The 22,786-nt window shown below is 38.5% G+C and overlaps 1 protein-coding gene across 4 annotated transcripts in view; it reads left to right on the top strand.

The window, feature by feature from the left end:
* LOC126753614 (putative neural-cadherin 2) overlaps positions 1 to 20,727 on the top strand; it is a 363,083-nt gene extending 342,356 nt beyond the window's left edge. For 2 of the 4 annotated variants that reach the window (XM_050465205.1, XM_050465207.1), the window contains 8 exons: positions 376 to 796; positions 893 to 1,795; positions 2,770 to 5,086; positions 5,304 to 5,474; positions 6,074 to 6,315; positions 18,974 to 19,195; positions 19,443 to 19,613; positions 19,763 to 20,727. In XM_050465205.1, the coding sequence (XP_050321162.1) occupies positions 376 to 796; positions 893 to 1,795; positions 2,770 to 5,086; positions 5,304 to 5,474; positions 6,074 to 6,315; positions 18,974 to 19,195; positions 19,443 to 19,613; positions 19,763 to 20,073 (4,758 nt within the window). In that variant the 3' untranslated portion in view covers positions 20,074 to 20,727. Of the gene's footprint in view, positions 1 to 375; positions 797 to 892; positions 1,796 to 2,769; positions 5,087 to 5,303; positions 5,475 to 6,073; positions 6,316 to 18,973; positions 19,196 to 19,442; positions 19,665 to 19,762 lie in introns of all 4 variants that reach the window. The other 2 variants (XM_050465204.1, XM_050465206.1) reach the window with 1 other exon arrangement.
* Positions 20,728 to 22,786: the final 2,059 nt, after the last annotated feature.

Here is a 22,786-nt window from a genome sequence, read left to right as displayed (position 1 = left end):
CTACTCATCAACCATAGCTGTCAACAGTGGCCCCGTCTCAGCTGAATGACAAGCAATAAGTAATATGCAGTGCAATTGCTGAAAGTGCTTGACAGACTGCAATATCCGTTGAAATTGTTTATAGCAATCTATCATTTTACGAGCTCTTAGCTGCAGACGTTAGCAAGATGTTGGCTAGATTCATGATATTATTACTGTTAGCGGCCTGCTGGAATTATAGGTCACGAACTTAACATTACAATTTCTTATTGAAAAAAAAAAAATAAATAGAAATCTCACTAAGCTCTTAAAACCCTCACTTTAAGTTTGCAAAAATGCCGATATTGATTGGTTTTCTGATTCCATTTTGCATATTTTTACTCAAACACTACGCAGCCACTCGATCGTGACCAACCACATGGTAGACCGCAATGGCGATTTACAGTCTTCGCACAAGACGAAGGTGGCGAAGGCTTGGTGGGCTATGCCGATATTCAGGTGAATCTGAAGGATATCAACGACAACGCTCCACAATTCCCGCAGGGAATTTATTTTGGTAATATAACAGAAAACGGTACCGCCGGGTTGCCAGTTATGACAATGTCAGCCGTTGATTACGACGATCCCAACGAGGGCACCAATGCCAAACTAATATATTCAATTGAGAAAAATGTGATTGAGGAGGAGACGGGCGCGGCGATATTCGAAATAGAACCGGAAACGGGCGTTATAAAGACTGCGGTGTGCTGTTTGGATCGTGAACGCACACCCGACTACTCCATACAAGTGGTTGCGATGGACGGCGGTGGCTTGAAAGGTATATTCACGCTTGTGGCTCTCTTTTTAAATCTTTATTTTACTTCGTTACACACATTAATGCTTTACTTTATTAATGATTTTATTGTTATCTCAGGCACTGGCACTGCATCGATACGGGTTAAGGATTTGAATGATATGCCACCGCAATTCACGAAAGACGAATGGTTCACAGAGGTGGACGAAACTAACGGTACAGCCATACCCGATGCGCCAATACTTACAGTGACCGTGCAAGACGAAGATGAGACAAATTCATTTCAGTACAAAGTGGTGCCGAACAGCGGCTTTGGCGCTGAGAAATTCGCAATGGTGCGGAATGTTGATGGTACTGGTTCCTTGAAAATCACACAGCCGCTCGACTATGAGGATCCGCTGCAAAGCAGTGGTTTCCGATTTCGCATACAAGTCAACGATATGGGCGACGACAGCGACAATGATAAATATCACGTTGCGTACTCATGGGTGGTGGTCAAATTACGCGACATCAATGACAACGAACCGCATTTTGAGCGCGATCATATCGAAGTGGCCGTATACGAGGATACCAAAGTCGGTACAATACTTGAACAGTTCCGCGCATCGGATGCTGATCAAGGCGGGCACAGTAGAGTTACGTATCGCATTGTGCGAGCCTCAAATAAGAAACGTCAATTCGCCATCAGTACGAAAGGTGCAGTCAGCGTGCAGCGACCGTTGGATCGCGAAGAAACTGATCGGCACTTTGTACAACTACTAGCTATCGATGACGGTAGTACGCCGCGTACAGCGACCGCTACTTTAACCGTTATAGTGAAAGATGTTAATGATAATGCGCCGGTTTTTGCGAAGGACTATCGGCCTGTATTGCCGGAGAATGTGTCGCCGCGAAAAATTGTGGAAATTGCAGCGAAAGATGCTGACGATCGAGCTCGTGGCAACGGTGGGCCGTTCACCTTTCGGCTGGATCCACTTGCCAGTGATTTGATACGTTCGAGCTTCAAAGTGGAGCATGACAGACGTGAGTATTGAGTATTGTTATTAATTATTAAGAAACTAATATAAAAAGAAAGATTAGAGTCAGGACTTGACTTAGGTAGAACGAAATTTTGCCGTCAAAATTAAGTTTAAACTATTTTAATAATAGATAATTAACCTAATTACGACAAGCCCTATTTTAAATTTCCAAAGACTTGCTGTTACTATGATTGATTTTACTGGTCCCTAGGCATCGATTCCGTTTGAAATGCATGAGAAAGTTTTCATAGCAAACTATCAGGGTTCAAGCTGGTGAGGACAGTGGTTTTCCAATGGAAAAAAGTTATTAAGTTCGATCAATCGATAAACCGATTTGTATCTACGATGACCTACTTTTTGTGTCGATTCCGGTATTAAATTTACGGTATATTATTCCATGTCTTTGCCTAAAGTAAAATATTGTATCCATCTTTTTCAACTTTTGTAAAATTAGGATATAATCTACAGAATTTTGAAGGTTAATCTGTTCCAAACTATTCAAGAATTTTTAAACTTCAGAATAAATTAAATATAACATAATATCAAATACTGTTTCTGTAGTATGCCTATACTAATGAAAGTGAAACCGCTCATAGCTGCAACTTTTTATTTCCTCTTGAATTCGCGTAATTAGGGTAATTATATCACAATCGCTTCAGCGCCAGATAGAATACTCCGCTTTAGGCGTTTACTTAAGTTGATTGTACCGACCTAAATATATTTATATTTATATTTCCCTTTCTCCACAAATTACTTTTCATTCAACCGAACAACAACAACGATCGAATATCCTCAACAACGACTGGAAAATCAACAAACAATTCAACCAAACTAAACGAATGCGCCACTCAACGCAAATCCACTTAAATATGTCTGACAATCAACCAAATTAACCATGGCTACCCGTACAAAAACCAATTTGCGCCATCGCGCCCCCAACATCGTGCCTTCCAACCCTTCGCCGAAAAACACCCGCAGGCGGCGACAATGGCAATGGCATAGCAATTGTTTCGTCATTACGTCCCTTTGATCGGGAACAGCAAAAGTCCTACCTCATACCAATTGAGATTAAGGACAACGGTACACCACCCATGACGGGTACCAGCACTCTAACTGTCATTATTGGCGATGTGAATGATAATAAAATGCTGCCGGGCAGCAAGGAAGTTGTTGTCTACAATTACCAAGGACAATCGCATGACACGCAAATAGGGCGCGTATACGTACACGACCTAGACGATTGGGATGTGCCAGACAAGAAGTACTACTGGGAAGCGCAGGAACATCAGCGCTTCAAGTTGGATACGGACACGGGCATCGTTATGATGCGCGCGGGCACGCGTCGTGGTCGCTATCAACTGCGTTTCAAAGTTTACGATCGAGAACAGGGACAGGTGGATGTGCCGGCGAACATGACTGTGATAGTGCGTGATATCACACATGAGGCAGTCCAACAGGCGGGGTCTATGCGCTTGGCTGGTATAAGTGATGAGGACTTCGTACGCGTGTGGGACTATACACAGCATAAACTGCAACGGTCCAAACTTGAACGGTTTCGCGAGAAACTAGCAGAATTGCTATACACGGATCGTGATTATGTCGACGTATTTAGTGTGCAGTTGAAGTCGGAGCATCCGCTTGTGACGGACGTACATTTTGCGGCGCGTTCACCAACCCAACAGCCATACTTTAAGGCAGTGCGTCTGAATGGCGTGGTGCTTATGCATCGCGAAGAGGTCGAGAAAGAGGTGGGTATTAACATCACTATGGTCGGCATTGACGAATGCTTGTTTGAGCGACGACACTGTGAAGGTTCCTGTACAAATCATGTGGAGATACACAACCGTACGCCGTACACGGTAAGTGTTAATAAAACTGCGCTGGTTGGAGTGCGTCTTAACACGAGTGCTGAATGTGTTTGTAAGGCGCGCACTTTCAGTCGTGAAGAGACCTGTCGTACCCATCACTGCTACAACGGCGGCCGTTGCGTTGATACTCGCAGTGGGCCCAAGTGTGTCGCCTGTCCAGTTGGCTATAATGGGCCGCGCTGTCAGCAGACCACACGCAGTTTTCGAGGCAATGGCTGGGCTTGGTATCCAGCACTACAATTGTGCGAGCAGTCGCATCTCAGTCTCGAATTTATCACAAAAGAGGCAGATGGTCTTATACTATACAATGGACCAATAGTACCACCCAAACAGGACGAATACCTGCTGCGCGATTTCATTTCCATTGAGCTGGAACAGGGTTATCCACGCTTACTCATCGACTTTGGCTCGGGTACATTGGAGTTGAGAGTGAAAACGAAAAAGATGCTAGACGATGGCGTTTGGCATCGTTTAGATGTGTTTTGGGATAGCGAAAACGTGCGTATGGTGATCGATTTCTGCCGCAGTGCTGAAGTATTTGAAATGGAGGATGGCTCAGCGCCCGAGTTCGATGACAATTCCTGCCAGGCACGTGGCCTAATACCACCCTTTAGCGAAGCACTAAATCTAAATGTACCTCTGCAACTTGGCGGCATCTATCGGCAACACTTCGATCAAACACTATATCACTGGCAGTATGCATTTACGTCGAAAGGCTTCGACGGCTGCATACGCAATCTTATACACAATTCGGAACACTACGATCTAGCATTTCCGGCGCTGGCACGCAACAGCTATCCTGCCTGTCCGCAAACGGACGAAGTCTGTTTGAAAACCGAACACACAGCGCGCTGTTGGGAACAAGGAAACTGTGTGGCCAGCCTAGTACAAGCCAAATGCTACTGTCGACCCGGCTGGACGGGCCTATCCTGTAATTTTCCCACCATACCTACCACATTTAAACCGCAGAGTTATGTCAAATTTGCGCTGAGCTTCGAGCCGGATCGTTTCAGCACGCAGCTACAATTGCGCTTCCGCACGCGTGAGCAACAAGGCGAACTATTCAGAGTTAGCGATCAGCATCAACGTGAATATGCAATACTCGAACTCAGTCGCGGCCACCTGCAGCTGCGATTCAACCTAAACTCCTTGCGCGCCGAGGAAAAACGTTTACAATTGAATGCCATCGCTGTCAACGATGGTCAATGGCATGTGGTGCGTTTTAATCGCTATGGCTCGGCAGCAATGCTGGAACTGGATGGTGGCGAGGGTCGACGTTACAACGAAACTTATAATTTTGCTGGTCATCAGTGGCTCTCCATTGACAAACAGGAGGGCGTGTATGCGGGCGGCAAAGCGGAGTATACCGGCTTGAAAACATTCGAAGTTCAATCGGATTTTCAAAGAAGTTGCCTGGACGATATTAGGTGAGTGTACATGATATGTCCATTAAATTTGTGGGGTGAACATTGTTGCCTAGTAGAAGTTGAAGTATGTTTGTACCGTTGGGTGCTTCATCTACTTCGTGTTAAGTATTTTCTTTCATTACTCAAAGCAAACATATTTTTCCCTAATTTCTTGCTTTAAAATATTTGTTAAACATATTTCTCTACTTGTCTATTACTCTCTTTGCTACCTTGTTAGATTGGATGGCAAACACTTGCCGCTGCCACCTTCAATAAATGGCACACAATGGGGTCAGGCGACGATGGCGCGCAATCTGGAGCGTAACTGCCCATCAAATCGACCGTGTTCTAATGTAATCTGTCCGGATCCGTTTGATTGTGTCGACCTGTGGAATGAATACGAATGCACGTAAGTATGAAAACGTCCGTTAGCATGTAAATTTATTCATGACATAACTATACACCGTTAGACGAAACGTTTATATATAAATATATGTTGATATATGCAAAGATAAGTGCAGGAGTTGGTTGTACAAAGTGCTTTCCGCACTTTATTAGATCGACAAATAGTTATGAATAAGCCGAAACATTGTGTCCAAATCATCTACTTAGGTATTCTTCTCGGTAAGCAAATTACACGAATGACTAACCAATGAGGCATTAAATGTAAAATTGACTACACAATCACTTGGTTGCTTACTCAATTGGCAAATCTGATAATTTTGTTTAAAGAGAAAGATTACAATAAATATCCTTACGCCTCACATATTAAGTTGAAGATTCTTCAAAACAATTGGACAGCAATTATTCAAAAAATGTTTTTGCACCAAAAATAGCAGCAAAGAAGAATATATGTTTTCGGTTTTAGTGCATTTTCATTGTGCACAGGTTTTTTCTAATCAAGCTTAGAACTGGTTCCGTACTACAGTTCTTATTTTATATATTCAATATTAATCTTAAACTGAAATTTAATTGGCAACTCTTTCTGTTTTTATTTCCAATATATAGTTGCAGTGAAGGGCGCATAATGTCCGCTGACACGAAAGGCTGCGTGGATCGTAACGAATGTCTCGACTTGCCTTGTCTGAATGGCGCAACATGTATAAATCTCGAACCACGCCTCCGTTATCGCTGTATCTGCGCTGAAGGATATTGGGGCGAAAACTGTGAATTAATGCAAGAAAGTCAACGTCTCAAGCTGAGCATGGGTGCACTGGGAGCAATCTTCATATGCCTCGTTATCATATTAAGTGAGTAGATTTTTAATTAATCAATTTCAATTAAAACAAGTAAGGAAGGGCTAAGTTCGGGTGTCACCGAACATTTTATACTCTCGCACGATAAGTGATAATCGAGATTTCATTATCCGTCATTTACATATTTTTCAAATACCGTATTTGTGTAAAGTTTTAATCTGCTATCATCATTGGTTCCTAATGTATATACTCGTATTATACAGAAAAGGCATCAGATGGAATTCAAAATAGCGTTATATTGGAAGAAGGCGTGGTTGTTAACCGATTTCACCCATATTTCGTACATGTCATCAGGGTGTTAAGGAAATATTATATACCGAATTTCATCGAAATCGGTCGAGTAGTTCCTGAGATATGGTTTTTGGTCCATAAGTGGGCGAGGCCACGCCCATTTTCAATTTTTTAAAAAAAGCCTGGGTGCGGCTTCCTTCTGCAATTTCTTCCGTAAAATTTAGTGTTTCTGACGTTTTTTGTTAGTCGGTTAACGCACTTTAAGTGATTTTCAACATAACCTTTGTATGGGAGGTGGGCGTGGTTATTATCCGATTTCTTCCATTTTTGAACTGTATATGGAAATATCTGAAGAAAACGACTCTGTAGACTTTGGTTGACATAGCTATAGTAGTTTCCGAGATATGTAGAAAAAACTTAGTAGGGGGCGGGGCCACGCCCACTTTTCCAAAAAAATTACGTCTTTATTTATGGCTTAGTTATGACACTTTATAGGTTTTCGGTCTCCGCCATTTTGTGGGCGTGGCAGTGGGCCGATTTTGCCAATCTTCGAACTTAACCTTCTTATGGAGCCAAGGAATACGTGTACCAAGTTTCATCATGATATCTCAATTTTTACTCAAGTTACAGCTTGCACGGACGGACGGACAGACGGACGGACGGACAGACAGACATCCGGATTTCAACTCTACTCGTCACCCTGATCACTTTGGTATATATATAACCCTATATCTGACTCTTTTAGTTTTAGGACTTACAAACAACCGTTATGTGAACAAAATTATAATACTCTCCTTAGCAACATTGTTGCGAGATATAAAAATATTTGAAAACAAGTAAGGAACGGCTACTCTTGCAACTTTCAAGTAAAATAAGCCGGATGTTCTAAAATCCTGATATTGATTTATAAGGGTTAGGCACAAAGATACACTGTTATGAATAAAACACGGTCTCTTATTTTCATTGGCATAACTCACATATTGGCCGACATATGCGGTGCAAAGTCACACCGGAGTTCGAAAATCCTTATATTAAGTATGTCTAAGATTTATTTTAAAATTGATATTTCATTTTACACGGTGCACCCTACGCAAAGTGTTCCTTAATTACCAAGCATTCCTCACTTCTATTATTTTCTTTAATTATCGCTGTAAAAGTCCTTTTCTACGTTGGATTGCCGTATTAAACAGACGTGTTCGCAATCTTAGTCATGTGTTTTATTTAACAAAGTATATGGGGGTTTAGGGAAGTATTGGTCCGATTCAACCAATTTTTGACATATAGACATACCATTATAAGAGAAGAGTTATCCCTTAATTTCAGTTATATGTCTATGTATTTAAAGTTTTATCCCGTTATATTAATGGGCTATACCGGTGTGACACTTTCAAAATTTTTTTTTTGCTTTTTTATTTCCAAAAAATCCTGTGAAATCGGCAAGGTAGTATCTTTAATACTTTTTAGATTGCAGCGTTCTAAAAAGTGACCGCTTGTAGGTCGCCTAATTTTTCACGCGCTACACTGGTATAGCCCCTTAATCGCTTCTTGATTTGTGTACTGGAAACTGAACGAGTCAAGTTGAATTCAAAATTATGCTATATGAGAAGTAGGCGTGGTTAATGTCCGTGTGACATACGAATGGAAGAATAATACCTCGTACTAAAGTTTATCGAAATCGGTAGATCGGGTCCCAAGATATGATATTTCATTTGATTAGGAGATACACACATTAAACATATTAGAGGGAAGGGTTATGGTACTTTATAGGTTTTCGATTACGCTCATCTACGAACTCGATTTTTTTTTGTACCAAGAAAACCGCATGCCAAGTTTTATTAAGTTATCTCAATTTTTACTCAAGTTAGAGCATGGCTGGACGGACAGAGGCAGACACACAGTCAACCGGATTTCAACTTTTCTCGTCATTCTGATCATTTATATATATGTATATAACCCTATATCTATCTCGCTTAGTTTTTGGTGATATGTACAACCGTTAGTTGAACAAAACTATAACACTCTGTAGCAACTGGTTGCAAGAGTAAAAAGTTACTTAGTAAATACTTAACTTTGTTATAGGAGTTGGTAACTCAGTATTTTTCTCATAAAGTATGCAGTCACTCTCGGTAAATTTATTACACTGACAAGGATTTTGATTTTCTATATCTTTAATTACTTCCGCTCGATTATGGGCGCAGATCCATTCATATTCATTGATTACATACGAAAAAATTTTTTTTTAAAGTATCGTGGTCAGGGCCTCTAATAAGTTTAATATACATGTCTCCTGAACCACTAAAGCTACAACAACCAAATTCGCTTAGCGCAAATATTGGGTCGTCGAAAAAGTCTTTTCGTACTTTCTCAATAGATGTCGTTGCAGTCGTATATCTCCAGTGCTACCAATCGCATTGTGTCATACGACATAGTATTTGAAAGGTGATATTTTCAGCTTCATTTAACAAAAAAAATTAAATTCGGGGAAGTAGAAAAAAAAGTTTTACACTGATGGAATAATGTCTCTAGCGGAAAAGTGGCAAAAAGTGGTCGACCAAAATGGTACATATCTTTTTCTTCTTCTTAATTGGCGTAGACACCGCTTACGCGATTATAGCCGAGTTAACAACAGCGCGCCAGTCGTTTCTTCTTTTCGCTACGTGGCGCCAATTGGATATTCCAAGCGAAGCCAGGTCCTTCTCCACTTGGTCCTTCCAACGGAGTGGAGGTCTTCCTCTTCCTCTGCTTCCCCGGCGGGTACAGCGTCGAATACTTTCAGAGCTGGAGTGTTTTCGTCCATTCGGACAACATGACCTAGCCAGCGTAGCCGCTGTCTTTTAATCTCGTACAGCTCATCGTTCGAATCGAATGCGATATTCGCCGTGGCCAACGCGCAAAGGACCATAAATCTTTCGCAGAACTTTTCTCTCGAAAACTCGCAACGTCGACTCATCAGTTGTTGACAACGTCCAAGCCTCTGCACCATATAGCAGGACGGGAATTATGAGTGACTTATAGAGTTTGGTTTTTGTTTGTCGAGAGAGGACTTTGCTTCTCAATTGCCTACTCAGTCCGAAGTAGCACCTGTTAGCAAGAGTTATCCTGCGTTGGATTTCTAGGCTGACATTGTTGGTGGTGTTTACGCTGGTTCCAAGACTTCAAAGTTATGACTGTTAACAGTGACGTGAGTGCCAAGTCGCGAGTGCGACGACTGTTTGTTTGATGACAGGAGATACTTCGTCTTGCCCTCGTTCACTGCCAGACCCATTTCTTTTGCTTCCTTGTCCAGTCTGGAGAAAGCAGAACTAACGGCGCGGGTGTTAAGGCCGATGATATCAATATCATCGGCATACGCCAGCAGCTGTACACTCTTATAAAAGATTGTACCTTCTCTATTTAGTTCTGCGGCTCGAACTATTTTCTCCAGAAGCAGGTTGAAAAAGTCGCACGATAAGGAATCGCCTTGTCTGAAACCTCGTTTGGTATCGAACGGCTCGGAGAGGTCCTTCCCGATTCTGACGGAGCTTTTGGTGTTGCTCAACGTCAGCTTACACAGCCGTATTAGTTTTGCGGGGATACCAAATTCAGATATCGCGGCATAAAGGCAGCTCCTTTTCGTGCTGTCGAAAGCAGCTTTGAAATCGACAAAGAGGTGGTGTGTGTCGATTCTTCTTTCACGGGTCTTTTCCAAGATTTGGCGCATGGTGAATATCTGGTCGGTTGTTGATTTTCCAGGTCTGTAGCCACACTGATAAGGTCCAATCAGTTTGTTGACGGTGGGCTTTAATCTTTCACACAATACGCTCGATAGAACCTTATATGCGATGTTGAGGAGGGTAATCCCACGGTAGTTGGCGCAGATTGTGGGGTCTCCTTTTTATGGATTGGACATAGCACACTTGAATTCCAATCGTTGGGCATGCTTTAGTCCGACCATATTTTACAAAGAAGCTGATGCATGCTCCTTATCAGTTCTTCTCCGCCCTGTTTGAATAGCTCGGCCGGCAATTGTTGTTCTTCAGGCAGGTAATTGCTATTCGAACTTCTTCATGGTCGGGCAATGGAACGTCTTCTCCATCGTCATCGATTTGGGAATCGGGTTCTCCTTCTCCTGGTGTTGTGCGTTCACTGCCATTCAGCAGGCTGGAGAAGTGTTCCCTCCATAATTTAAGTACGCTCTGGGCATCAGTGACTAGATCACCTTTGGGGGTTCTACAAGAGTATGCTCCGGTCTTGAAACCTTCTGTAAGCCGCCGCATTTTTTGGTAGAATTTTCGAGCATTACCCCTGTCGGCCAGCTTATCAAGCTCTTCGTACTCACGCATTTCGGCCTCTTGCTTCTTCTGTCTGCAAATGCGTCTCGCTTCCCTCTTCAACTCTCGGTATCTATCCCATCCCGCACGTGTGTATGGTACATATAGTATTTGTTTATTTAACTATTTTTTATTATTAATATTAAAAAATAAGTAAAAATTTGATTAGAAATGCGAAAAGGCTTTTTCGACTACCAATATTATAAACACCCCTACAGTCAGTGTGAAGAGTGGGATAAAACCAGATGATAACCAGGTCACTCCCCATATAATGGCACGATTAAAATCTACTAAAAGCGCGATAAATCAATAACATGATACGCCAAACACATTAAATTTTACCACAAAAATGCTATGAGAGAGCTTTAAAGAAGCCGGGGTTAAAATTGGACAATCTCGAGACCCGTCCGACCGATTTGAACCAAATTTATTACGAGACTACGGCAATGTCTATTTCGCATATAACATATTTTTAAACTCCATTTGAAACTTTCACTTTCCATTATACAAATTATGCGCCACCTTATGACTAAAAATTTACTAAGTCGAACCAAAACTGCTCAAAGCCCTAGGCACTGTGTATGTGGGTCGAGTTCTTATAGTTATAGTTATATTATAGTGTGTCAAAAATGGATGAATCGGGCCAATACTACTTTTAGCCCCCATAAACCTAATAAAAAGATTTTCGAACTTCCGGGTGACTTTATATCGCATACCTCAGCCATTATGTAAGTTATCTTAATAAAATTGGGAGAGCGTGTTTTTCTTATAACGGTGCACATATTTGCGTAGAATAAATAAAATCCGGTGAAAACTCTGCCTAGACTCAATATAACTAACAAGCCTTATGCACCTGAAGATACTTCCCTGGCTCTAATTCTTGCAAGTTGCAAGAGTATGAAATTTTCGGTTATACCCGAACTGAGCTCTTCATAACTTGTTTTATTTACCTAAATTAAAAATGTTTTAAACGAATAGCCACTGATTGAAACTATATGTATTATACTCAAGCATATAATGACCAGAAACACTGCGGGGTTAAAAACATGCCTTTCAGTAACATACGCTACTTCGTGTACATGTTTTGCACTAGCCGTAGCTATGAGTCCTAAAAAATGTGTACAAGTATCATTTATATTTTTTATCAGATGTCCTATTGATTCTATGTAAATTGCTGACATTAATTTTTACAGTTACTCGTTTAAAAAACTACAATTTATTTTTATTTGATACTAACAAGTTCATATAAATGATTACATTAGATGTAATTAAATGAACTACCTACTTAACCAATACATTTTAATTGGTTAGTTATCTAATTAAAAAAATTCATGATTAGAAATATTTTAATTAACTCAATTGTTTAAACTTATCCTCAAATAATCAGATCGAACCTGAAAATCAATAAATAATTTGACGGCGGTACATTACACAAGTTGAATGGTAATTGTGTGTCTCATTATGTCAGTGATTGGCATATACAACTACGTAGATATATGTATATGCCATAACCGCAACGTATCTCTGTCCCCATTTACACCACAACTCGTGGACTGCCGTTAATAATTCTCCAAAGTTTTAAGCTAATTACACTTGGTGGTATTTTAATTGCCAATCCGCACAATTACAGGCAAACCACAGGGTTCACTCCAAACGCGATGGCTCGCATTAGTCAAGAAGTAAGGTTGACAAATAAAATGCATTGTACTACGTCCCCAATGTGAAGTGCGAAAGTCATTAACGATTTTCTACGTGCGTGCCACGCTCTTGGCCAAGTTGAATTAAGTAAAATTTGTAGTTGAAATAAAGCAAGTAATCAACGCGGTTTATGCTAGCAAATAGCATGAGTTCTGTTTATAAAATTAATTGCTGGAAAAATGTTAAAAAATTACCATCATAAATTATAGGCCGCCCATGGCTTCATGCCTTTGTTGCTACTATTACAGAATCTATGGTGTTGGAGCAAATCATACGAAAGAAGTGCTAAGGAAAAGAAAAATCTTCAATTTTTATTTGGTGGTGGCAAAAAACCGACACGGAATAAAATGACAAAGCATTGGGGTGGTGCCAACAAATGGCATCAAATAATATGACTCCGCCAAAGCAATCTGAATTGAAGTCAACAAAAGACGATGCGAAACAGTGGCGTGAAATGAAAAAATAAAATTATTAAAACGAACAAAGACATTTTCTTTGTTAAATATAATTTAATAATTAAATAATACTAAAGCTAATATAAATTTAACAATTGAATGGTATTTACATATATATATAATGTATATACGCGAGTACCAAACATAAGTAGAATGTACCAACTGTTCTTATTGGAATATCAAAGATTTCAGAATTAAACGAGCCTGAGTATAACTCCATGTATTTTGATGAATGAATCGATAATTTGATTTTGAAGATTCACTTTATTAGTCTATATACGCTTTCTCTGGAAAAAATAGATTTTACAAAAAGCTCAAAATACAAAACAGCAAAGCAAAGGAAAGAGTGAAACCGGTTTACTTCACCAAGCCACTAACTATGGCAACCACAAAAGTGCTCAAAAATATTTCAAGATTATCGAACCGAACGATTTCGTACAATTTTCAGAACTTCATAGAATTTTCTAAAAATTTCAAAACAATTTTTAGAAAATTAATATTACTGAATAGCTACAATAACACGATTTGTGGAAGGTATGAATAATGAGTTCACAGATTAGAAAAAGTTTGGAAAGTAATAGTAATTAAGACAACATTTAATAAATAATGATACAATTCTGCCATTTAAACACAACATTTTAATATTACAACTACAAAATTGTGCAAAGAAATTAATTCATATTTTGATTTCGAGAAAACACTGTGCCGCCTAGCAATTGGACGACTTTTGACATAAAAGTTATAAAAGTAAAGTAAAAATATATAAAAAAAGAGACTACACACAAAAAGCTTCAACAATAAGCAAATACATAAATCCATAAGAAAAGTAAACCAGATGCACGAAGATAGCGGAATCGGCAAACAACACTAAACACCATTCGCGCTTAATGAAGCTAATTAAATGGCCAAGCAACAAAATGAGGATGTATTGCCACGCAAGGTATATACTATATATGCCATTGCTGTGCTTAACTGCCAAAAGTGATTGCAGAAGGTACAAGACTTAATTTCAATTGCATTAAGGAAATGATGACAAGTAACTACAACAAATAAACTCCAAATTGAACGCAAATACAACTGGAGTGAAGCAAAGCCAACTGCTGTAATAAAAAATATAAGCAAAATTATGGGACTTCATCAACATTAATGCTGATTACACGCGATAAAATAATACGTCAATTACTTACTTGCTACACGATTTGGACACAGAAGGTTGAACGGAAATTTTGTTATATAACCAAAACTCAAATATCCGAAGGCGATAAGAAAAGCTGGTCCAACTATTGCAAAGTTTCTATCATTAATTGGAATCCAAAGTTTAGCTGGAGAGTGCAGTTAGTCACATTAGTATAAATACCACCCGGGGAGGTTATGTATTTCTTTTCTTGCCTTCAGAAACTTTATTTCAGGTGTTTTGATGTTTTGAAAGAATTTAACATTTATAATTTAATATAGGTCACAGACTTTTTTCGTCTCTTTACTATATTTTGCTTCATACCGAGATATTGGTATTAACCAGAGAGTTTAAATTTAACGTATTTGGCATATGGGGAACAAATCAACCCGTTAAACGGAAATAACAATATTAAAAATAAAGTCTTAGAATTTCGTTTTGACCGATTTAATTCATATTCACCACTAACCCACATTACGTTTATGAAAACAGAAATATATCTCATATATTGACCAACATAAATGGGTGAGAGTCAATATAGAAAACAGTAAATTATAACATTGGTTGTATTTCTAAAAAAAGATGGTGAACTCTTTCACTAAACTACCTGATTTACTGTTATTTTCGGTAAAAAGTTACAATAAATATAAGAAGTTGCTGTTATCATAAAACTATTCTCACTGAACTAAAATACTCTATGACGCGAATTCAATGATATTTTCGGTAAAAAGTCAGCCAAAGACACTGGAACCCGCATTTTGGTATCCCGGGGCTTAAAAAGTGAATTTTAACAATTCTCGGATGTATAATTGGTTAAATAAAAGCAATATTTAGTAAAAGTTTTATTGCTGTAAAATAAAAAAAAAAAGAATAGGATGGTACTTTAAATGGTTTATATATGGGAAGTAGGCTTGAGTTGTATGTCGTTGCTTTTGCATCATTTTTTCTGCAATTCGGCATTGAAAGAACACAAAAGTTCGGGGTTGCCTACCAACTCAGCTACTTTACACGCTTTCAATCGTTGATCTTTCTATTTGAAATCAAGGATTTGTATCCCGTTATTCATTACCTTACGTGGTAAACGTTTTCGAGACACTCAAATGTGTCCAATCAAAACCGACGTGCGAAAAAAGCAATAACTGTACAAATTCTTCAATCAAAATAATTAATTACTTTGTTATGAATTACCTGCTATCTGAAATAAATCTCTGGTGAATCATTATACCAACATTCAATTAACTCATCACTACCTTTTGAATAAAGTCTAAATCGGGATTTAAAATAATCGATCGAAGTCGATTAAGAATCGATTCTTGACATTCGAAAAATCGATTATTTTACGAGAAAACTCGATTTTCGAGTAGAATCGGAATCGAGTTTACCATCCCTACTGACAGCCATCGCGTGCACATATAATAACCTCCGCACAATAACCACCACAAAAAAATGATTTTTTTCCATGTTATTTATATGGAAAACAGAAAATTTGAAATAGGCACTCTTAATATTAATATTAAGAGCTCATCTTTTGAGTTTCTTTTTCACATTATCAAGTTTTTATTGTTTTTCAGTTGAAAAAAAGGTTGCCTCAGAAGTACACACCCTAATATACATATATATGTACATACATCGTGACCTAAATGGCAAAACAACGTAGAATCAAAAATTTCGAAATTGAGTGTTTTATTGATTACGATTCATTACATTTGTTCATGTTCCATTTTATAACATGTTTCTTCTTTTCCCGCAAAGTTCCGAAAATGTGGTTCCGTTATTTCGGAGTTTAGGTTTACGCCGAAATGAGACATAATTATAACAACTCGCTGAATTGATAACATTGCTATATTTTTTCCACCTTTTCAGTCCTGGAAGAACAATAATTTTGAGAACCTTGAAAAAACGCTTCATCATCCACCAATTGTATAAAGTTGATACCTTGAAAAAAAGTGCCCTGAATAATACTAAGTTCCTTCTTTCCTCTTCTGTACAAAATAAAGTTAATAGACATGCCAGTAAGTAGAAGATTTCTTCAACAACACAGTCTGTTGCAGTATATTTGGTCCATTTTTCCATGATGAGAAACAATATATTGTTTTAATCTCCAATTTTGCAAATATTCTCTCATGTGTTTCTCGTGATTAATTTATGCTACAACAGTTACTAATAAGTTGTTTTCAAACAGTTGTATTTTGTGGTAAGAAATGTTTTAAGCAAATTCGAAAATTAAATTATCCTTGTCACATTGTGTTTATTTGCTGGCGTCACAAACTGACCAAACTATACAACCCTCTTGCAAAACTTTATATCACCATTGGGTGTCCAGTCCGCTACTTCAAGCAAAAATGCAACTTGAAACTTTAACCAACCTTCGAATATATTTCGAAGAGAAAGTGAGAAAGGGGCATCTAGCTACTTGCAACAAAATCAAGTTGCAGCAGACAATCTGGAAAATGACAAACGGTAAAGTTTCTGACTTTGACCAAGTAAGTGTTGAAGCCACACAGCTGCATGTACACATAAGTACTGATATACGCTTGTATGTACACATGTAGTAAGTAGCGGAAGAAGCTTAGAAGTGAAAGGAAGCAACTCCATTTCGTGCATCCTTCCCCACGAATATATGCATTTTCTCCAACAACTTCCTTCCTCTAATATTTAGTCACTCTCTCTCTCTGCTGCGCAAATTTTTGCTGTCCCTGACTTATTTTGTAAGCTCCTTATAAACACTTTTAAGTACTACTGGAAAAATAACCACCCTTACCGCTTAATAAAGCTCCACTTACATACATAATAATTACACTGTGAGAAGAAAAGTTTCACGACACGCAGGTGGCAACAAACGCTTAAATGGCGGAGGCGACTTTTGGCAACTAATTGCATGTGGGAAGTTAAGTTCGAACAAAAGCCTTAGTCTAAAGTTTTACACAATAGACTGCCAATGCAAGTACGTAGGTTGCTAATCAATAGCTTTCTGTCTGTATAAATTTAGAGAACCACCGATAACTTAAGCTTAATACAAAGAGCAAGAAACTTACGATAAAAGTGATTATGTTTTATACAAGAGAAATAATGCTTTCATTTAGAGTGGGCACATTTGATTTTATTTGTCAGTTAAGTTTTAGCGTAAGGCAACAACAATTTCATGAAAAGTTTGACGACTTTTATTTGGGATTCTTTGTTTTTGATATTCGCCTATCAATTCTCACAGTTCAAGATTTAACGAAAGATTGACTGACAGAGATTGTGTATTGTTACGTTTTAAGTGGGAAAATATTAAGTTTAATAAGAAACTTAAAAAAGTTGTATTTCTATTAGAAAAAAATACTACTATAATTATACTACAATTTTTTCTATTGTCATTAAATATAACCTGTAGAGCTAAATTATAAAAGATTGAAAATTTTTACAAGCCAAAAACTATTTTGTGGAGGACAAATTATTCTTGCTAGTGAATTAAAGTTTCGAAAACTTTGTTATTCTAACTTTCAAAAATACGACTGGATTCAATAGATGGACCATTTGAGAAGTAGACAGAAAGTAGGGAACTTCGAAATGGGGAGATCCATGGGTTTGTACGGAAAGCAATAGGACTGAGTCCATTTGAAAATATTTATTGAACCAATCGTTGCATTTCTTTAAAAACTTTCAAAATAGGCTCCTTTTGTGTCGACGCAGCGCTGCCAGCACGATTTTCAAGCATTGAAGGCGTCACGGAAGGCATTCTCCGACCTCGAGAGCCGAGATGCAAGCTGCTTGAATCCCCTGTGTCGTCGTAAAGTGCTTGCTATTCATCGGCCTTTTTAGGCAAGGAAACTTGACACAGGTGACTTGTCATCTGTAATTACGTTACTCAAAAATTGGGGGTCACTTTCACACATGTTCAAATTTTCTTGGCACACTTCCACTCGCCGCAATTTCTGGTCATCAGTGAGCACTTTTGGGACCATCTTCGCGCCCACCTTACGCATGTTCAAGTGCTGCGTCACAATTTCATGAACCACAGATTTTGATAAATTTAACATTTGGGCAATTAAATGAATACTCAGTCGACGGTCTGAGTTCAAAACTTTGAGCACACGAGTCACATTGTCGGTGTATGTCGAAGTCGCAGGTCTCCCAGCACGGTCTTCATCAGCGACCTCTTCCCGGCCCTCCAAAAAGGCCTGGTGCCACCGAAACACACCACTTCTTGCTAAAGAAACATCTGGGTAAGCCTGCTTGATCTTACCAAACGTCGCTATAGCAAGCATTTTCAGCTTGCACCACTCACAGAAACATGTCGCGCGAAAATGTCTGTCCTGACACTCTAGGTGCTCGGAGACAACTGGCCAGCCAATTAAGATAATTTGACTTAATGTCCGCTGTTCTCCCAAAATACTCACTCTTTGTCTTAAAACTTAAAGAATTTCTTAAATAAAATGTTCACTAGTAACTGAGTAGCTTGTGTAGACGAAAAATTTCCGAATATACTTGTATTACTCTGCCACAAAATCTAACTAATTTTACATACGAGTGGTATAACCATTTAACTATCTGGCTTTATTACACGTATGAATGATTTGTTCCTCTCTTTTTTCACTACGGAATCCACAAATCGGTTGCAGTTTAGAATATTTATATGCAATAATAGTTCATCAAAAAAATATAGAAACGTACATTTCCAAATCACTTAAATCTTTTAAACCAATTCACAAAAGCACTTACCTAGCAGCACACACAAACTTTTGAATTGTTGAGCAAACTGCACTCACTGAACATGTTTCTCCGCTTTTTGTTTCTTGCAGTACTTTCACTGCTGTTCGTGCTGTATAACCGCAAACGCAAGACAACGAAGAAGAAACGTGCCGGCCCGGAAAAGGACGTACGTGAGACTGTTATCAGTTATGACGATGAAGGAGGCGGCGAAGACGACATGACAGCATTCGACATAACACCACTGCAAATACCCATTGGTGCCGGCGGTAATATGCCACCAGATATTGCCACCTGCAAGATGCCAATAATATGTGAGTAGAGATTGTGGCAGGAAATTCAATACACTGTATCATAGTAGTTATGAGTAAATGTGCTTGCAACCACGCCACAGATGCAGTTAAAATAAGAGCACGTAAAATATTATCGGATTACGCAATGATAGAATAAGTTAATCTAGTATATAGGTATTTTTGTTTATGTATACGAAAATATGTGCCATTACATAACTCAATTTTGGATCAATACTAATACATTACCGTTACTGTCTGTAATTAACAGATCCCGTTATGACACTTTTGCCCGGCCAAGAAGTGAATGTCGGTTTCCTGATGGAGGAGCGCAAGAAACGCTTCGACAAGGACCCGAATGCGCCACCGTTCGACGACCTGCGCAACTTCACCTTCGAGGGCAGCGGTAGCATAGCCGAGTCGCTGAGCTCCTTGGCCTCAGGTGCGTACCGGCACACTCCGACGACCGTCGCCACCACTTCATTCATGCACTGTAATTTTTGCTAATGTTGTTATTGCAATTAAAAGCAATAAAACAACAAATCTATATATATTTTGTCGCGCCACGTACTTACTCATATTTCCTTGCAGGCACCGACGATGAGAATCAAGACTACAACTATTTGACGGGCTGGGGGCCGCGTTTCAATGCGCTCGCCGCAATGTATGTGCATCACGACCGCACGAAGCTAACGCGCGTAGTGGCGACAAACGAAGTGGCTATAACTTCAGCTGCAGCGGCTATAAAGGCGAGCACGACACCCAATATGCTGGCCGTATCGACGGGCATGGTTGTGGGTAGCAATTCGGGCATGTTGACAAAAACGACAGCCGCGGTAATTGAAGAAGAAGATGAAGATGAGGAGGACGAGGATGAGGAGGAGGGCAACGTGGCGTTATAAAATAAGGCAATGCAACAGACATCCGCAGATCGTGGGCGATGCGTACGTACAAGTCGCAGCAACTAGCAAACACACAAGCCTACATCAAAAATTTCACTCGATTTAAAGGCAACTCAACAAACTATGTCTTTGCTACTAGATCTCTTCCACCAGATGCTTGTGGGCGCGCCTTCATAGCTCCTTACGGTAATGTGCGAGTATGTGCTCGTTCGTATGTGTTCGCTACGAACCGTATGGGGTAATTAAGGTCAAAGCAAAGGAAATGTATACAACTACATCGTTTGTCAACGTGTGAGTGAAGTTTCGGCTTGTGCTCATTAGCTCAGCATAAAATCAAAGAAACAATCAAGCAAAGGAACTGAAAGAGAATGCCGTTAAAAAAACACTTGCAAGGAATTTAAAATACATTTGAAAGGAAAACGCTGCTATTGGCAGACGACAGTGCGCTTCACAGGCATTTAAGGCAGCATTTTCTTTGCTTGACTTGAAATTACACACCTTATGCGAAAGACGACTGAGGATACAAGTTAAAAACGATAAATCGGCGTTAATTATGTACCGTCGTAAACATACATGCGTATCCATGTATACAAGGCGAAATGTGAAAGTCGCCAACTCAATTGTAAAATAGTTTGTAAATATTTTGAAAGAAAACCGAACTAATAATAATAATAATGTTAAACTAATATTAACAAAAAATAGTAAGCATTGATGTAATTTTAAATTTCAATAAATTACAAATACAATTAAGCGTGTGTAGGGGTGGTAGCATAGTGCGAACGACTACTAGTATAGTTAAATCAAATTTAACTTAATTTTATGCTAAGCAAGTAGTTATATAATACCTACACAAATAAAAATCAAATCAAACTGTTTAAATAAATAATTTAGTGATAAAAAATTAAGAGAAAAAAATAATAGATAATAGAATTACACTATGCTGACATATAATAAAACAATTATAGTTAATATCTAAAAAAAAAGTGAAAACGAAATATTTCTGCATTTATTAGAACAAGCATAAACATTAATTTATTAAAAAATAATGTAAAACTAAAAATAAAAAAAAACATATTAAATTTACTTATATATAATACAATATGTAACAGTGAAATCAAAATGGAATTAATGAACACTAAAATAAATTTAGTTATTGAATTGTTAGTTAGCAATAAGGATATTGATTTTTTAATAATAACGATAAAATGGTAATTCAAAAATATAAACAAACAAAAAAGAAACAAAAACAGCATTTGCATTTAATTTCGTTTAATGTCACATAGACGCATTTAGGCGCATTTAAGCGCAAAAACAGGTAAGCATTGCAAAGCACACAGCCACACAAAGCGCCAAAAGCAGAAAAATACAAAAGCAAAAAAGTTGTTAGCCAAAGCCATCACATCAGCACGTCATCAGAAATTAGTTCCAGTTGTTGCCTGCTATTTTGTGTGCTGCTGCCTGCTTGCTGCCTCTTTTGGTTTAGCTTTATTTGCCTTCATGCCTATTGCCTTTTCTTGTGCTTAATGATCCTTTGAGGCGAGCACCGTAAGCGCCATCACAACACAGTTCCAACTAATCAGCCAATCGCCCAGTGCGCTGCCAGTCGAATGTCACATAAAATGTCACTCAAACGTGAAAAGGCACGAGCCAGTGTCGACTGGGTGAGAATGGAAACTGCCGGCGCGTAAAAAGGAAAGTTACGGCAAAGGCAACAGAGAGCAGATCTACAAAATTAAAGCTCTTTTCAGTACTCTGTTTATTATTTTACAAAAATTCCGCTTTAAGAGCAAAATATTTATTTCTTGCACATAACTGTTTTCTAAACTTTAGACCAACTTAGCAGTTTGTAAACATTTTGCTTCAGTTAGATCACCCGGTTCAGCTTTCGAAATATGATGTAGGACTGTTTGATTTTCGGATTCCTCTACCTACCCTTATTGCCACTAAATACTTGATAAAGCTTGATATATTGCTATTTACTTTCGGGAAAATGTTACCATATTTTAGATTGCCAGTTTTTATACCTCAAGTATTAAGTTGGCCATGAATTTTGTAACACCCAGAAAGAAAAGTCAGAGACCCCATAAATATGTATGTTGTAAATGATCATCATAATGAGCTGAGTCAGTTTAGTCATATCCGTCGGTCTGTCTGTATATATGTGAACTAGTCCTTAAGTTTCGGAGATATCGATTCGAAATTTTCTCTCAAAAAAGCTACTCATCAGATTAGAACACATCACAATCCAGTGCTTGTATTGAAAATTTCTTATTTGATGAGATATCTTCATGAAATTCGAACGGTACAATCTCCGAAGAAATTGTTCAGATCAGATACAATAGCATATAGCTTCCATAAAAACTGATCCGTCAAAATTAAAATAAAGATCTTTTTATCCACTTATGTTATAACAAATGCACCTATGAAGGCTATTATAACTTCAGTGCAACATTTTACTTGTTTGATTGTTCTTTAATTGTTTAGATATAGCATAATTTAGTATACTTCATTAATAAATACATACATACATATACATGCGCTGTTCTTGCACGTTGCGATGTCCACAGTAATTTTTATTCTTATAAACGGACGGACGTCAAACATATACAGATATCCGGATTACAACTTGTCTGTATATAGTAGAGCACTCGTCCACGCTTTACTGTGGCTGACACATACATAGATGTAGTACTAATACCATCTATAAGATTTC

This window comes from Bactrocera neohumeralis, chromosome 3 (genome assembly GCF_024586455.1).
Source record: "Bactrocera neohumeralis isolate Rockhampton chromosome 3, APGP_CSIRO_Bneo_wtdbg2-racon-allhic-juicebox.fasta_v2, whole genome shotgun sequence".
In the NCBI taxonomy this organism is placed as follows: Eukaryota; Metazoa; Arthropoda; class Insecta; order Diptera; family Tephritidae; genus Bactrocera; species Bactrocera neohumeralis.
This window is presented reverse-complemented; position numbering and strand designations above follow the sequence as displayed.